The 11,060-nt window shown below is 59.4% G+C and overlaps 1 protein-coding gene across 1 annotated transcript; it reads left to right on the top strand.

Moving 5' to 3' along the window:
* The first annotated feature begins 705 nt into the window (after positions 1-705).
* CBX8 (chromobox 8) lies at positions 706-3,398 on the top strand. Its single transcript, XM_014863640.3, has 5 exons — positions 706-886; positions 1,271-1,314; positions 1,498-1,563; positions 1,690-1,756; positions 2,220-3,398. The coding sequence occupies exons 1-5, from the start codon at positions 818-820 to the stop codon at positions 3,135-3,137; spliced, it is 1,164 nt and encodes a 387-aa protein (XP_014719126.3). The 5' UTR covers positions 706-817; the 3' UTR covers positions 3,138-3,398.
* Positions 3,399-11,060: the final 7,662 nt, after the last annotated feature.

The raw sequence follows: 11,060 nt of genomic DNA, 5'->3' as shown, positions 1-11,060 counted from the left end.
GCTGGCGGCGGCGGGGGAGGCCGTTGCTATGGAGACTGCGGGTCGGGCGTGAGGCTCGGGGGGAGGGGTCTGGGAAGGGGAGCGGACGAGGGGCGCGTCGCCGGCTCTCGGGGTTCGGGCGCGGCCGCGGCGCCCCAGCACCTGTGCATTGTGCATTGTGCGGCGCGGGCGGCGGCGGCGGCGGCAGAGGGGCGGGCGCGAGTCCGGGCGATGGGGGTGGGGCGGGCCGGGGTCTGCCGAGGGGGCGGGGCCTGGCTGACACAGCCGCGGGGGTCCCAGCGAGAGCTGTGGGGGACGCTGAGCACCGGAGGGACAACTTGGCGGCGGGGGAGGGGGCCCCGGCGAGGACAGAGGGTAGACTACCCCCCTCGCCAGCCCTACAGACTGACAGCGGCCGTGCCCGCCCTCCCCGCTACGTCACTTCCGGCGGTGGCCTCCCTCCCCCCCCCCCACACCCCCTCGCGCTCCGTCTCCGGAGTCGCCTCGGACTCCGCCCCCTGGCGATTGGAACGCGGGTCACGTAGCAACGCGGGGGAGAAAGGGAGAGGGGCGTGGCCCGGAGCTCGCCCAATCGGCGCGCGGGGGAGCAGGCCCCGGCCGCTCGGCTTTAGCAACGTCGTTAGCAACACGTGGGGCGGGAGGAAGCGAGGGGCGGGAGGGGAGGAGGGAGCCGAGCGCGGGAGGGGGGCGGGGAGCGAGCGAGCGCGCGGGAGGGGGAGGAGAACTGACGTCAGCGGGAGAGTATTATGGTCTGTCGTGCTCTGGCTGCTGCTTTTCTGCTCCTGGAAGCGGCCAAGGGGGGAAGCGGCGAGTCAACATGGAGCTTTCAGCGGTGGGGGAGCGGGTGTTCGCGGCCGAAGCCCTCCTGAAGAGGCGCATACGGAAAGTAGGTGCCCCCGGGCCTTGGGCCGAGGCCGGCCGAGCCCTCCCCTCCCGGCCCAGGTTCCCTCCCCCTGCTGCAGCCCAGCTTCCCTTCCCCCAGGTCCCAGCAGCGGCCGCGGCCGTGGCGGCGGCGGCTCTGAGCCCAAGCGCTTTCCTTAGACTTGCAGCGATGCACAGATTGCATGGGTGGGGGGCGGGGTGGGGGAATGAATGCCGGTGCATGCACTTTGTGCAGCGTTTCGTGCAGAGGGTGATGCAGCGGGCGCGTGCCTTTCGCGATGGGATTTCACGCGTTCATTTGGTGCATGCATTTTTTGCATGTATTTCTTGTGTCCTCGTCATGCATTTCTCCCCGTGCACACACACATTTTCCCCTTTGCATCCGCAGGGACGCATGGAATACCTCGTGAAATGGAAGGGCTGGTCGCAGAAGTAAGTAGGTTATATGCAATTCTCAACCCCAGACTGTTATTTGGGAGGCTTCTTTCTTCCTCTTTTTTCCTTTACATTGAAATACAATACAATGCAACAAGAAAAGTTACAGACGTGCACACACACCCGCCGCTTTTTCCCTGCTCCCGGGACTGACGCCCACTTCTTCCTGATTCCCTCTAGGTACAGCACATGGGAACCTGAAGAAAACATCCTGGATGCTCGCCTGCTTGCAGCCTTTGAGGAAAGGTACAGGCCCTTGGAAGCCTCAGCTTCTCCCTTAGGAACACAGAGGGCGGCTTCCATCCAGCCTGGACTGGAATCCCACTTGGTTTCTTTACTCAACACCCCTTTCTTCCTCCCTTCTTTCTCCAGGGAACGAGAGATGGAGCTCTATGGCCCCAAAAAGCGAGGCCCTAAACCCAAAACCTTCCTCCTTAAGGTAGGATGGCAGTGTCCAGCGGGTGGGCAGCAATGTTGTGTGTCAGTTTGTGGGAAGGGGACCCTGAGGGCTTGTGAACCAGTGGGGTGTCTGCACACGTTGCCTATCTGTAATCTAGGAGGGAGTCCCCAGATGGGCTGTCACCAGGTCAGTGGCAGCGCCAAGGGGTGTTTTGGGGGGAGGGGCTTAGTCACACTAGAATGCCTTTACCTGCCCCCCAGCCATCCCAAAAAGAAAAAAGATATGTAATCATATACAAGAAGTGTGCTTGCTGCAAATGGCTGCCTCCACACAAATCCTCCACCGCTTCTGCCTCCACAGGAACCCCCCTAAGCCCAACCCCCACGCCTGTAGAAATTCCCAGGCATCAGAGGGTGAAGCAGGGAGACCCGGCTGGAAGAGGGGGCCTGGGTTGGGTAGGCAGGGCCCTGCTCTGCCCTTGATGCTGCCTTCTCTCTTGCAGGCCCAGGCCAAGGCAAAGGCCAAAACTTATGAGTTCCGAAGTGACTCCGCCCGGGGCATCCGGATCCCCTATCCTGGCCGATCGCCCCAGGACCTGGCCTCTACTTCTCGGGCCCGTGAGGGCCTTCGGAACATGGGTCTGTCCCCGCCGGGGAGCAGCAGCAGCACCAGCAGCACCTGCAGAGTGGAGCCCCCTCGGGACCGGGACCGGGACCGTGACCGTGACCGAGACCGAGACCGGGAGCGTGAGAGGGAGAGGGAACGAGAGAGGGAGCGGGAGCGAGACCGGGGCGTGGGGCGTGCTGACGACAAGCCCAGCTCACCAGGCGACAGCTCCAAGAAGCGAGGCCCCAAGCCACGGAAGGAGCTCCTGGACCCCTCACAGAGGCCCTTGGGAGAAGCCAGTGATGGCCTCAGCGATTACCTCAAGGGCAGGAAGCTGGACGACACCCCTTCCGGGGCAGGAAAGTTCCCAGCTGGCCACAGTGTGATCCAGCTGGCCAGGAGGCAGGACTCGGACCTGGCCCAGTGTGGTGTGGCCAGCCCCAGCCCGGCTGAGGCCACAGGCAAGCTGGCTGTGGACACCTTTCCGGCCAGGGTCATAAAGCACAGGGCCGCCTTCCTGGAGGCCAAGGGCCAGAGTGCCTTGGACCCTGGTGGCCCCCGGGTGCGGCATGGCTCAGGCACCCCTGGCTCCGTGGGGGGCTTGTATCGGGACATGGGGGCCCAGGGGGGAAGGCCCTCCCTCATCGCCAGGATCCCAGTGGCCAGAATCCTGGGGGACCCAGAGGAAGAGTCCTGGAGTCCTTCTCTGACCAACCTGGAGAAGGTGGTGGTCACTGACGTGACCTCAAACTTTTTAACCGTCACCATTAAGGAAAGTAACACGGACCAAGGCTTTTTTAAAGAGAAAAGATGAATTGCTGGGTGGGTGATCCCAGGACAAGAGAGCAGGAGAGAGAGTGAGAGCGGAAACTTGGCATCATGCTTTTTATTTCTGGGTGGGAGGCGGCCTTCTGGCTGGTCCTGTCCCTGCCTTCAGACACCCCTGCCCCTTGCATTCCTCCTTCCTCCCCCTCAGCTTTGGTTGGAAAGATTATCTCTAGAGTTATATTTTCTATTAGATGTAAATATGTTATTTAAGAAAAAATATCTAAATATATATATTTCAACTCTTGAAGTTGTTTTATTTAAACAAGGAGAGAGATTCAGTGTGGTTTAGTTGGGGCAGACAGTCTGAGTCCGGGCAGGAGGGGCCCGGCAGCCACCCAGGGCATTAGGGGAGTTGGGGACCTGGTCCTGGGCCTCTGAGGGTGTCTGGAGGGCCTCAGCCGCCCGCCTCACCCCTCCTCCCTTTTCCCACAGCCCCATGGCAGACCCCTGGAACCAAGGCAGGAACCAGATTTTTTCTCTCTTCCCATTGGCGGGCCAGGCCAACAAAAGGTTGGCTCCCCAATCAGAAAAAAAGGGGGTGGAGTCAGTCTGTTTTTCTTTTTTCCTATTTTTTTTTTTTTAAGATTAAGAAGTCTGTTAGGGAAAAAAAAGTATTAACTTGAATAACTTTTTTGTGTGTGATGTTGAAGGTAAAGAGTTGGGGGTGGGCGGGGAGCCGCATATCCCCCCCCAGGGCCACACCAGGAAATGCACTTTACGGGAGGGGCGTGTGCCGTGGACGCAGATCCGATCGTGTGTGTGTCATGTGGATGAAGTCTCCGAGTTCCCGCGAGTCCTTTCCTTACTCCACAGAAAGAAAAGAAACCCAGCGAATCGGTTTACATTCCCGAAATGCCAGGATAAACTGGGCGGATTGCATGTCAGTGCCCAGAGTTCCAGACAGTTGCTTTACAAGAAAAGTGTTTGGGGTGGACTTTTCCTTTTCGCGTCCTCTAGCTTCGCCAAGAGAAGAGACGGAGGCCCCCACCTCCCAGGAGGAGTTGGACTGGCCTCCCTCCCTCGGGGAGGGCGGGCCGCCAACTCGCGGACGACGCACCGCCAGACAGGCCCACCCTGCGGGACCCACGGAGGGAGGCGCGGCGGCGGGCGCGGCTGGGAGTGCGGCGGAGGGTCTGGCCTGGGGCTCGGGGCCAGGCGGGACTCGCATCCCGGCGGCTCCGGCGGGGCGAGGGGGGGAACGAGCGGCGGGGCGAGGCTTTCATCCGAGAATACGCATCAGAACTTTTGCTTTTTTCCTTTTTTCCCCCCTTCTTAAAAGCAAAAGCTATAATTTATAGGCCTTTTCGATTCGCGGAGTGTTCTCTATTTGAACTCGACATTCAAACTCCGCCAGAGGGGGAGGGAGGGAGGAGCGGGAGTTGGAGAAGAGGCGGCCCCGGCGGGGGAGGCCGTGCGCGGCGGCGGGTCCCGGGACGCCCCCGCCCCGGACGACTCCTGACCACGCTGCGATCCAAGGACGCAGAACGCGCGCCCCTCTTTTGACTCAAAAGCACAAATCTGTCCCCCCTCCTCCCCACCGCCCCTTCCCTTTGAGGACTGATTCTGGGGCCTCCCCGCCCGCCCCCGCCCTGACAGGGCCAGCGGAGCTGTAACTTCCCACTGCTTGTCCGGGGAGGGGCGTGGGGGCCCTGCGCGCGGGAGGAAGCACAGACTCGGGGCGATCCGGGCTGGGAGCTTCCCGATGGGGGGCACAGGAGGGAACCGCAGCCCGGTCCTCCTCCGCACTCCTCCATCCCCACCTCCCGCTTCTCAGCCTCTCGCTCTCCTCTAGACTTTCTTGCCTTTAAAGAGAGGGGGTAAAAAAGAGGAAAACGGTGTACTACATGATTTTTTTTTTTGTTTTTGAGTATCAAATTGCGCCTATAAAGAGAAGCCCCTGGAATGGGGATTTTTATCTGCTCACATTTGTAAAGCTGGTATTTTAGACTTTGTATAAAGAAGCGCCGTTGACCGAGTGTATCTATTTAAATGTCGACGCTATTTTCAGATGAAACTTCATTGAAGGGACGTGTCTGTTACCGAGTGGACGGTGCCTCGGGGACACGTGTCTTTACCTGGCTCCCGTCTTCCCTTCCTCCTTCCCTTCCTTCGCTCCCATCTCCCTTCCCCGGGGCTGACTTTGCCCCTTCCCTCCGACCTTCCTCCGGCCAGCCTGGTTCTGCCCTCACCCCCGCCCCCCCCCCACTCCCCCCGTCCTGCCGTCTGTCCGTGGCCGTGCGTGTGTCTCCTTCGCTCGCTCTTGCGACGCTGACCTGGGGGGTGGGTGGGCAGGGGCCGGACCGCGTGGCTGGGAGTGTGCAACCGCTCGGGATGTGCGCGTGTTGGCTTTATTTAATTCTAAGATTTGTACAAATCTCCAATCCATCTCTGCCTCAGCTCGAGAGTGAAGCTTCGGTACCTATCTTCTGCGGTTGTGAATGTCTGTATCCAATACCGCTTTTTACGTGTTTAAATATATACTTTGTAAATAGAGACGTGTCTCGGTTTTACTCCTTCCTCCCTCCCCGCCTCGAGCAGAGGGAAGAGGCGCCCCGGGAAGAGATGACCTTTCGCTCCTCTTTCCTCACCCACCCCACTCCCCACTCACTCCCCCTGCGGCCCGGGGTGATTCTCCCCCCACAGGCCCTTCCCAAACTGGAGGAACTCCAAGTGGGGGGAGAGAGGTGGACTTGGGAGGGAGCGGGGTATGGCCCTCCTTAGCCTCCTGGGGGGAGGTCGTGGCTTTCCTCACCTACCCACTGCACTTCTCTAGGTTGCGGGCAGAACCTGGGAGGATAGGCGCGACCTCTGGGTTCACCTTTCTTCCGGCGGGGCTCCCCCCGCGCGCCCCACCTCAGTCCCGACGCCGGCGGTCCCTCAGGCCCGGGCGCCTTGCAGCCGCGCTCCCCAGGCTTTCCCGGCCTGCTCCCCGCTGCTGTCGTGGGACCCGCCCCCCAGACCCACCCAGCCTCGCCAGCGCTCCCCGAAATGCAGCGCCTCGCGCCTATTGATTGAGGAATTGAATTCGCGGGTATTGCTAGGCAACTGGCTGCTCCGAGCCGGCGCAGAGCGCGCTGATGTGATTAGTGAACCCGGAGCTACCGCGGCGCAGCCCCGCGCCCCCCGCCCCCTGCCAGCCCCCGCAGCCCTCCGTCCCCGGTCTTCTTAGGGGGCAGAGGCCCCAACGCTGGGTGAGGCACGGTCCGGGGAGAGCAGAGTGCTGGGTGGGGGTGGGGGTTCGCGGCCTTGCCTGGCCGCAGACTTTGCGGCAGTGGGGGCGGGGTCGTGAAGCCTGCACAAGAGAGCCGCCCTCCGGACCCCCAAAGAGGCCATCGCCTTGAACCCAGTTCCACCCCCATAAGCCCTGCAGACGTCGCCCCACGGAGAAGCCGGCATCTAGGGGCACTGGCAGAGCCCGAAGGGAGGGGCGTGGGCACGCGTTCGCCCGCGCATCTCCTGCACTTGGCCAACGACTCGGTGACCCTGCCCTTGACGGAGCTCTCCCCGCCTCCTTTCCCTAGTTCTGTGCCCAGTGTGGGAGGACGCGGGAGGGAAGGAGTCTCCGGGATCGGGACAGCGGGTCATGGAGCATTGAGTGCCCTTCGGACGTGAGGGTCCAGCGCCCTCCGTGGGCAGAGGCAGCGAGCAGGGGGAGGGGGTGGGGGTGGGGTGGTGGAGCGGGTGGCCTGGCGAGGGTCGCAGCGGGCGGCAAGCCTCCAAGCCGTCGCCCCGCCGCTCGGCCAGGCCTGCATCCCGCGTCGGCCCCTGGGTGTTTGGGCAGCGGAGTGGGTTTGTGCTTTCGGAGAGGGCGCCGACTCTGCCCCCTTTCCCCTGTCGGCTGACCCCCACCAACCTGGGTTTTGACCAGGAGCTCCTTCCGCGGGTTTCCGTTCCCTCTGCAGATTCTCCGGGAACGCGACCAGGTGTGGAGGCCTCCGGCCCACGATGCCGCCACTGGGCCAGGCTAGGCCGGTTCCCCTGCGTCCTCAGGGCAGGGCCGGCTCATGCGGTCGCCGCCAGCGCGGAGCCTGGCCCAGCACACACACTGGTTGAACTGGAATCTTTATGGCTTTTCGGAGAGCGTCGCGTCGTATCCATTTTCCTGTCCCTTTGATGCTTACAGCGCACCGATCCTAGACGAGGCCCTGTGCTGTGTGCGGGAGACCTGCGGGCGAACGGGCCTGCTCCAGCACTTTAGGGGCTCATACCGTGATTTCCTCTTCTCACCAAGACGTCCTCCAGGCCCAGAGGGGGCCTCGGACCCAGCTGGGGTCCGAGATGGGGGCGCTCAGTGCTTGGTGGGGCTCCACGGCGTCCAGCCTTGGGGACTTGGACGCGGGGGAAAGAAACTGTGGGCTGGGGCCGGGGCTCTCCTCCTAAGACTTCCGAAACGGAGGCTGCTGGGGTCCACTCGGAGCGGTCGGGTCGTGCAATTCGGTTCCCCGGGGCAGATCGGAGCTCCGGGAGGGGAACTTCCCTTGCGCGTCCAAAGCGCCAGAGGCCAGAGCTTCGCGGGACGCGCGCGCCCTCTAGAGGTGATGGCCTCGGCCCCTCTCCCTGGCGCCCACCTCCTCCCGCAGCTGCCAGTGCCTTTCTGGGTCCGGACAGGAGCAGGGGACGCATCTCTCCCACACAAAAGCAAGTTAGAATGGGCACTGTGGGCGCCACTACGCGCCCTCCCGGCGGCCAGGCCCTTGAGCCGCGAGAGTGGAGGGGAGGAAGGAGGGGTCCAGCAGCCCGGATCCGCGTCCTCGGAGTCCGGCTGTACCTATCGCGCCAGGAGCCCTCGGGCTAGACCAGGCGGCGCGGGGCTGAGCCCGGGGGAGGCCACAAGCCGGGCCCTCGGGCTGGTTCAGGCCCCTTGGCAGCCCAGCCCATTCTTCTGGGAAGGCGGTGGGCTAGGCGATCAGATCAGCAGCACAGAGACTAACAAAGGCCGGTGTGGGCCGGGGCCCGCGCCCGTCTGCCGGAGTCTCTGTAGAAACGGGCTCCCGCAGAAGCCTGGCTCACCATTCAGGGCAGCGCCAGCTCTGCTCCGCCAGCCTGCTCCTGGCCACCCCTATCCCCTTTCTGCAGCTCTCAAAAGCCAGAAGATAGGGGGGCTAGGGTTCTCTGCCCACCTTCTCCCCAACAAAACTGCTCCAGCCTCTGAAGGCGCAACAAAAGAAAACACGCCAGCAGTTTTCCCCGCAAGAACCTGACTTCAAATTCGCAGGCCTTTTCTGGAGCTCGGGAGAGCTGGGGGTTGCATTTCCGTCTGCAATGGGACCCTCCTCCTGAACTGAAACGTGCAGGCCTTCGCTCCAACTAGCCTTTCAACTAGTGGAAGGCCGACATCTAGGCCCAACTTCTCGCTCCACTTCAAAGGGAGCTTCATTCTCCCTGGAGGCTGAAAGTTATGAATAAATTCATGCTGAGGGTAATGCAAACCTTAAAGGACCAGGGAAGGTTACATAATAAGCAAATCATCTCTTCATTATGAGCCGTGGGTTAGGAGCATCAGTAGCTTGGCTGACGCAAAGCTGCTCGCCCTTCATAGTAACTCCCCTGGAATTCTATGGCTGTGTCCTTTTAAAGTGTTACCACATGTGGCGGATTCAAGGGGTTCACTAGCTTTCCAACACAGCATCTTTGGATGGTGGTGGGGGTACCAGAGAATTTTGGTTTGTTTTCACCTCAAGTACCAGTTTCTGGGAGATGTCTCCAAGTGAGTTTATGATGGATTGCAGCATCTCTGGCCTCGACCCTCTAGATGCCAGTAGTAACACTCACCCTGCCTGTCCCCCGCCGCTGTTGTGACAACCAAAATTTGTCTCCAGATATTGCCACATGTCCCCTGGGATGCCAGATCACCCGTGTGTGAACTGCTAGTTAGGGACTCACTTTTACAATCAACCTCGTCCCTTTGCTTAGAAAAAATCCTTTTCAGGGCTGGCCCTGTGGCTGAGTGGTTAAGTTCGCGGGCTCCGCTGCAGGCAGCCCAGTGTTTCGTTGGTTCGAATCCTGGGCGCGGACATGGCACTGCTCATCAAACCACGCTGAGGCAGCGTCCCACATGCCACAACTAGAAGGACCCACAACGAAGAATACACAACTAGGTACGGGGGGAGGGGGGGTTTGGGGAGAAAAAGGGGGAAAAAAAAATAAAAGGAAAAAAAAAAGAAAAAATCCTTTTCTGCACCCAAGGAAAGTGGGTAAGCCTTCCCAAGGCCTTTGATTTTCCATCCCACGATTCAGTCCACAGCCAGAGAAGTCTTTTGCCTCAAGAAAGGAAAAGTGAAGAGACTGTTGTGTTTCTAGGCATCACTCACGACATACACGAAGCTGAAAAGTTAAAAAAATTTATTGATATACTAAGAGTTAACAGAAAGAAATCTTCTGACGCCGTTTGCTAATGTCTTTCCCCTGCAAAATAAATTAACATTAGTCTAAAAAAAAATCTGCAACCTATTGCTAGTGTTAGTTTTCAAAAAATACTAGAAAATGCACAAAATCTTTAGACGCACTTAAAGGGCAAAAATCTGGTGATCTAGGCACTGCCTCTCCACTCCTCCCACTCCCTCCCCGCAACCACTGTGGGCTTCCTGGGGGAAGCATTTCCTTCCACAGGTTGGTCCTGATTGAATATGAGGACTCAGCTGCTGTCCCGTTTCAACAAAGATCTGAAGTTTCCCAGGGCAATAACATATCCACTTTTGTTCTCTCTCGAAGAGAGCAAACAAACAGCCATAGTTTAAAGCAATTAGAAGTGGCATACATGAATGATTTGGCTTTTTCTTTTTTTAATTAAAAAGCACAAATCAAGCCAGTGATTGGCACTGGTCCAAAGCTCTGGTCCTCCCCCAAAGTTTTCCCCTAAAGAAACCTCTAGGCCCAGAGCCCCGTTCGTCAGGTCAGAATTCTGAGCGTAACCAAAACAGGGAACACTCTTTTTGGTACCAAAAATATATAAAAAAATATGCCAAGCCCTCTAAAGAAGACAGACTGGCCACTTCTTCCTATCCCTTACAGAAGCAGAGAGAAAGATGCGACAGGTTTACCACACACACTCCATATACACTGTGCCGCAGCTCACGTAGGAAACCCTGCAGAATAAAGCAACAAGAAATCTCAGGTCCGAGGTGTGACCGATGCCTAGCTACACACACACACGCACACACACATAGCAGCAAATAAAAAAGTACTACTTTCATTTATTGGTAAACATGATGACCACCTCTAGCATCTGGTCCAATTCTTCAGCGAAGGCTATCACACCTGCACATGTGTGTGCAAGAGCACGCGCACGCACACACACACACACACACCCTTTTAAACATGGACCCCTTGGAGACACAAGCACCAAGAAAAACACACGACATGGCAAGAAGGCAAAGTGGCTGGGAGGAAGGTGTCTGCAGATTTAAACTTTGGGATTGAAGTAGCTGGTAAATAGAAAGGCACCAAATTGGGGTTTGGAAACCTGACTGCTGGGATGTCAGGTCAGCCCAACACACATTTAGCCAACAGCCTGCAGAAGCCCAGGGTCATCTCAAGGGCTTGGAGGGGAGACCTGCTGCTGGCCCGGCACTGCCGCCTCTAAGGCAGCACGGTGCCCGGCAGGAAAGGAACTGTAAAACCTGGGGGTCATCAGCTCCTCCGAGGGGGAGGCAGCCCAGAGGAGCCCCTTCAGTCACACCCAGGGAGCTTCTGGGTGTCTGGGGACAGGAGGGGAGGCTGGTGCCAGGGCCCAGCGTGCTGGCATCCCTTCCAGGCTGTGTTGCACAGTGGAGGAGGCAAGTCTCCCCTTTACTGCCCACTTTCCAGTCTCAGCCCAGTGGTCCGGGACTCCCCGCCCTCGGGTCCACCAAGGTGGGCACCACTCCTGCAGAAGCCAGCAAGGCTACCACGTGCAAGACCCAGAGGCTGC

This window comes from Equus asinus, chromosome 13 (genome assembly GCF_041296235.1).
Source record: "Equus asinus isolate D_3611 breed Donkey chromosome 13, EquAss-T2T_v2, whole genome shotgun sequence".
Classification (NCBI taxonomy): Eukaryota; Metazoa; Chordata; class Mammalia; order Perissodactyla; family Equidae; genus Equus; species Equus asinus.
This window is presented reverse-complemented; position numbering and strand designations above follow the sequence as displayed.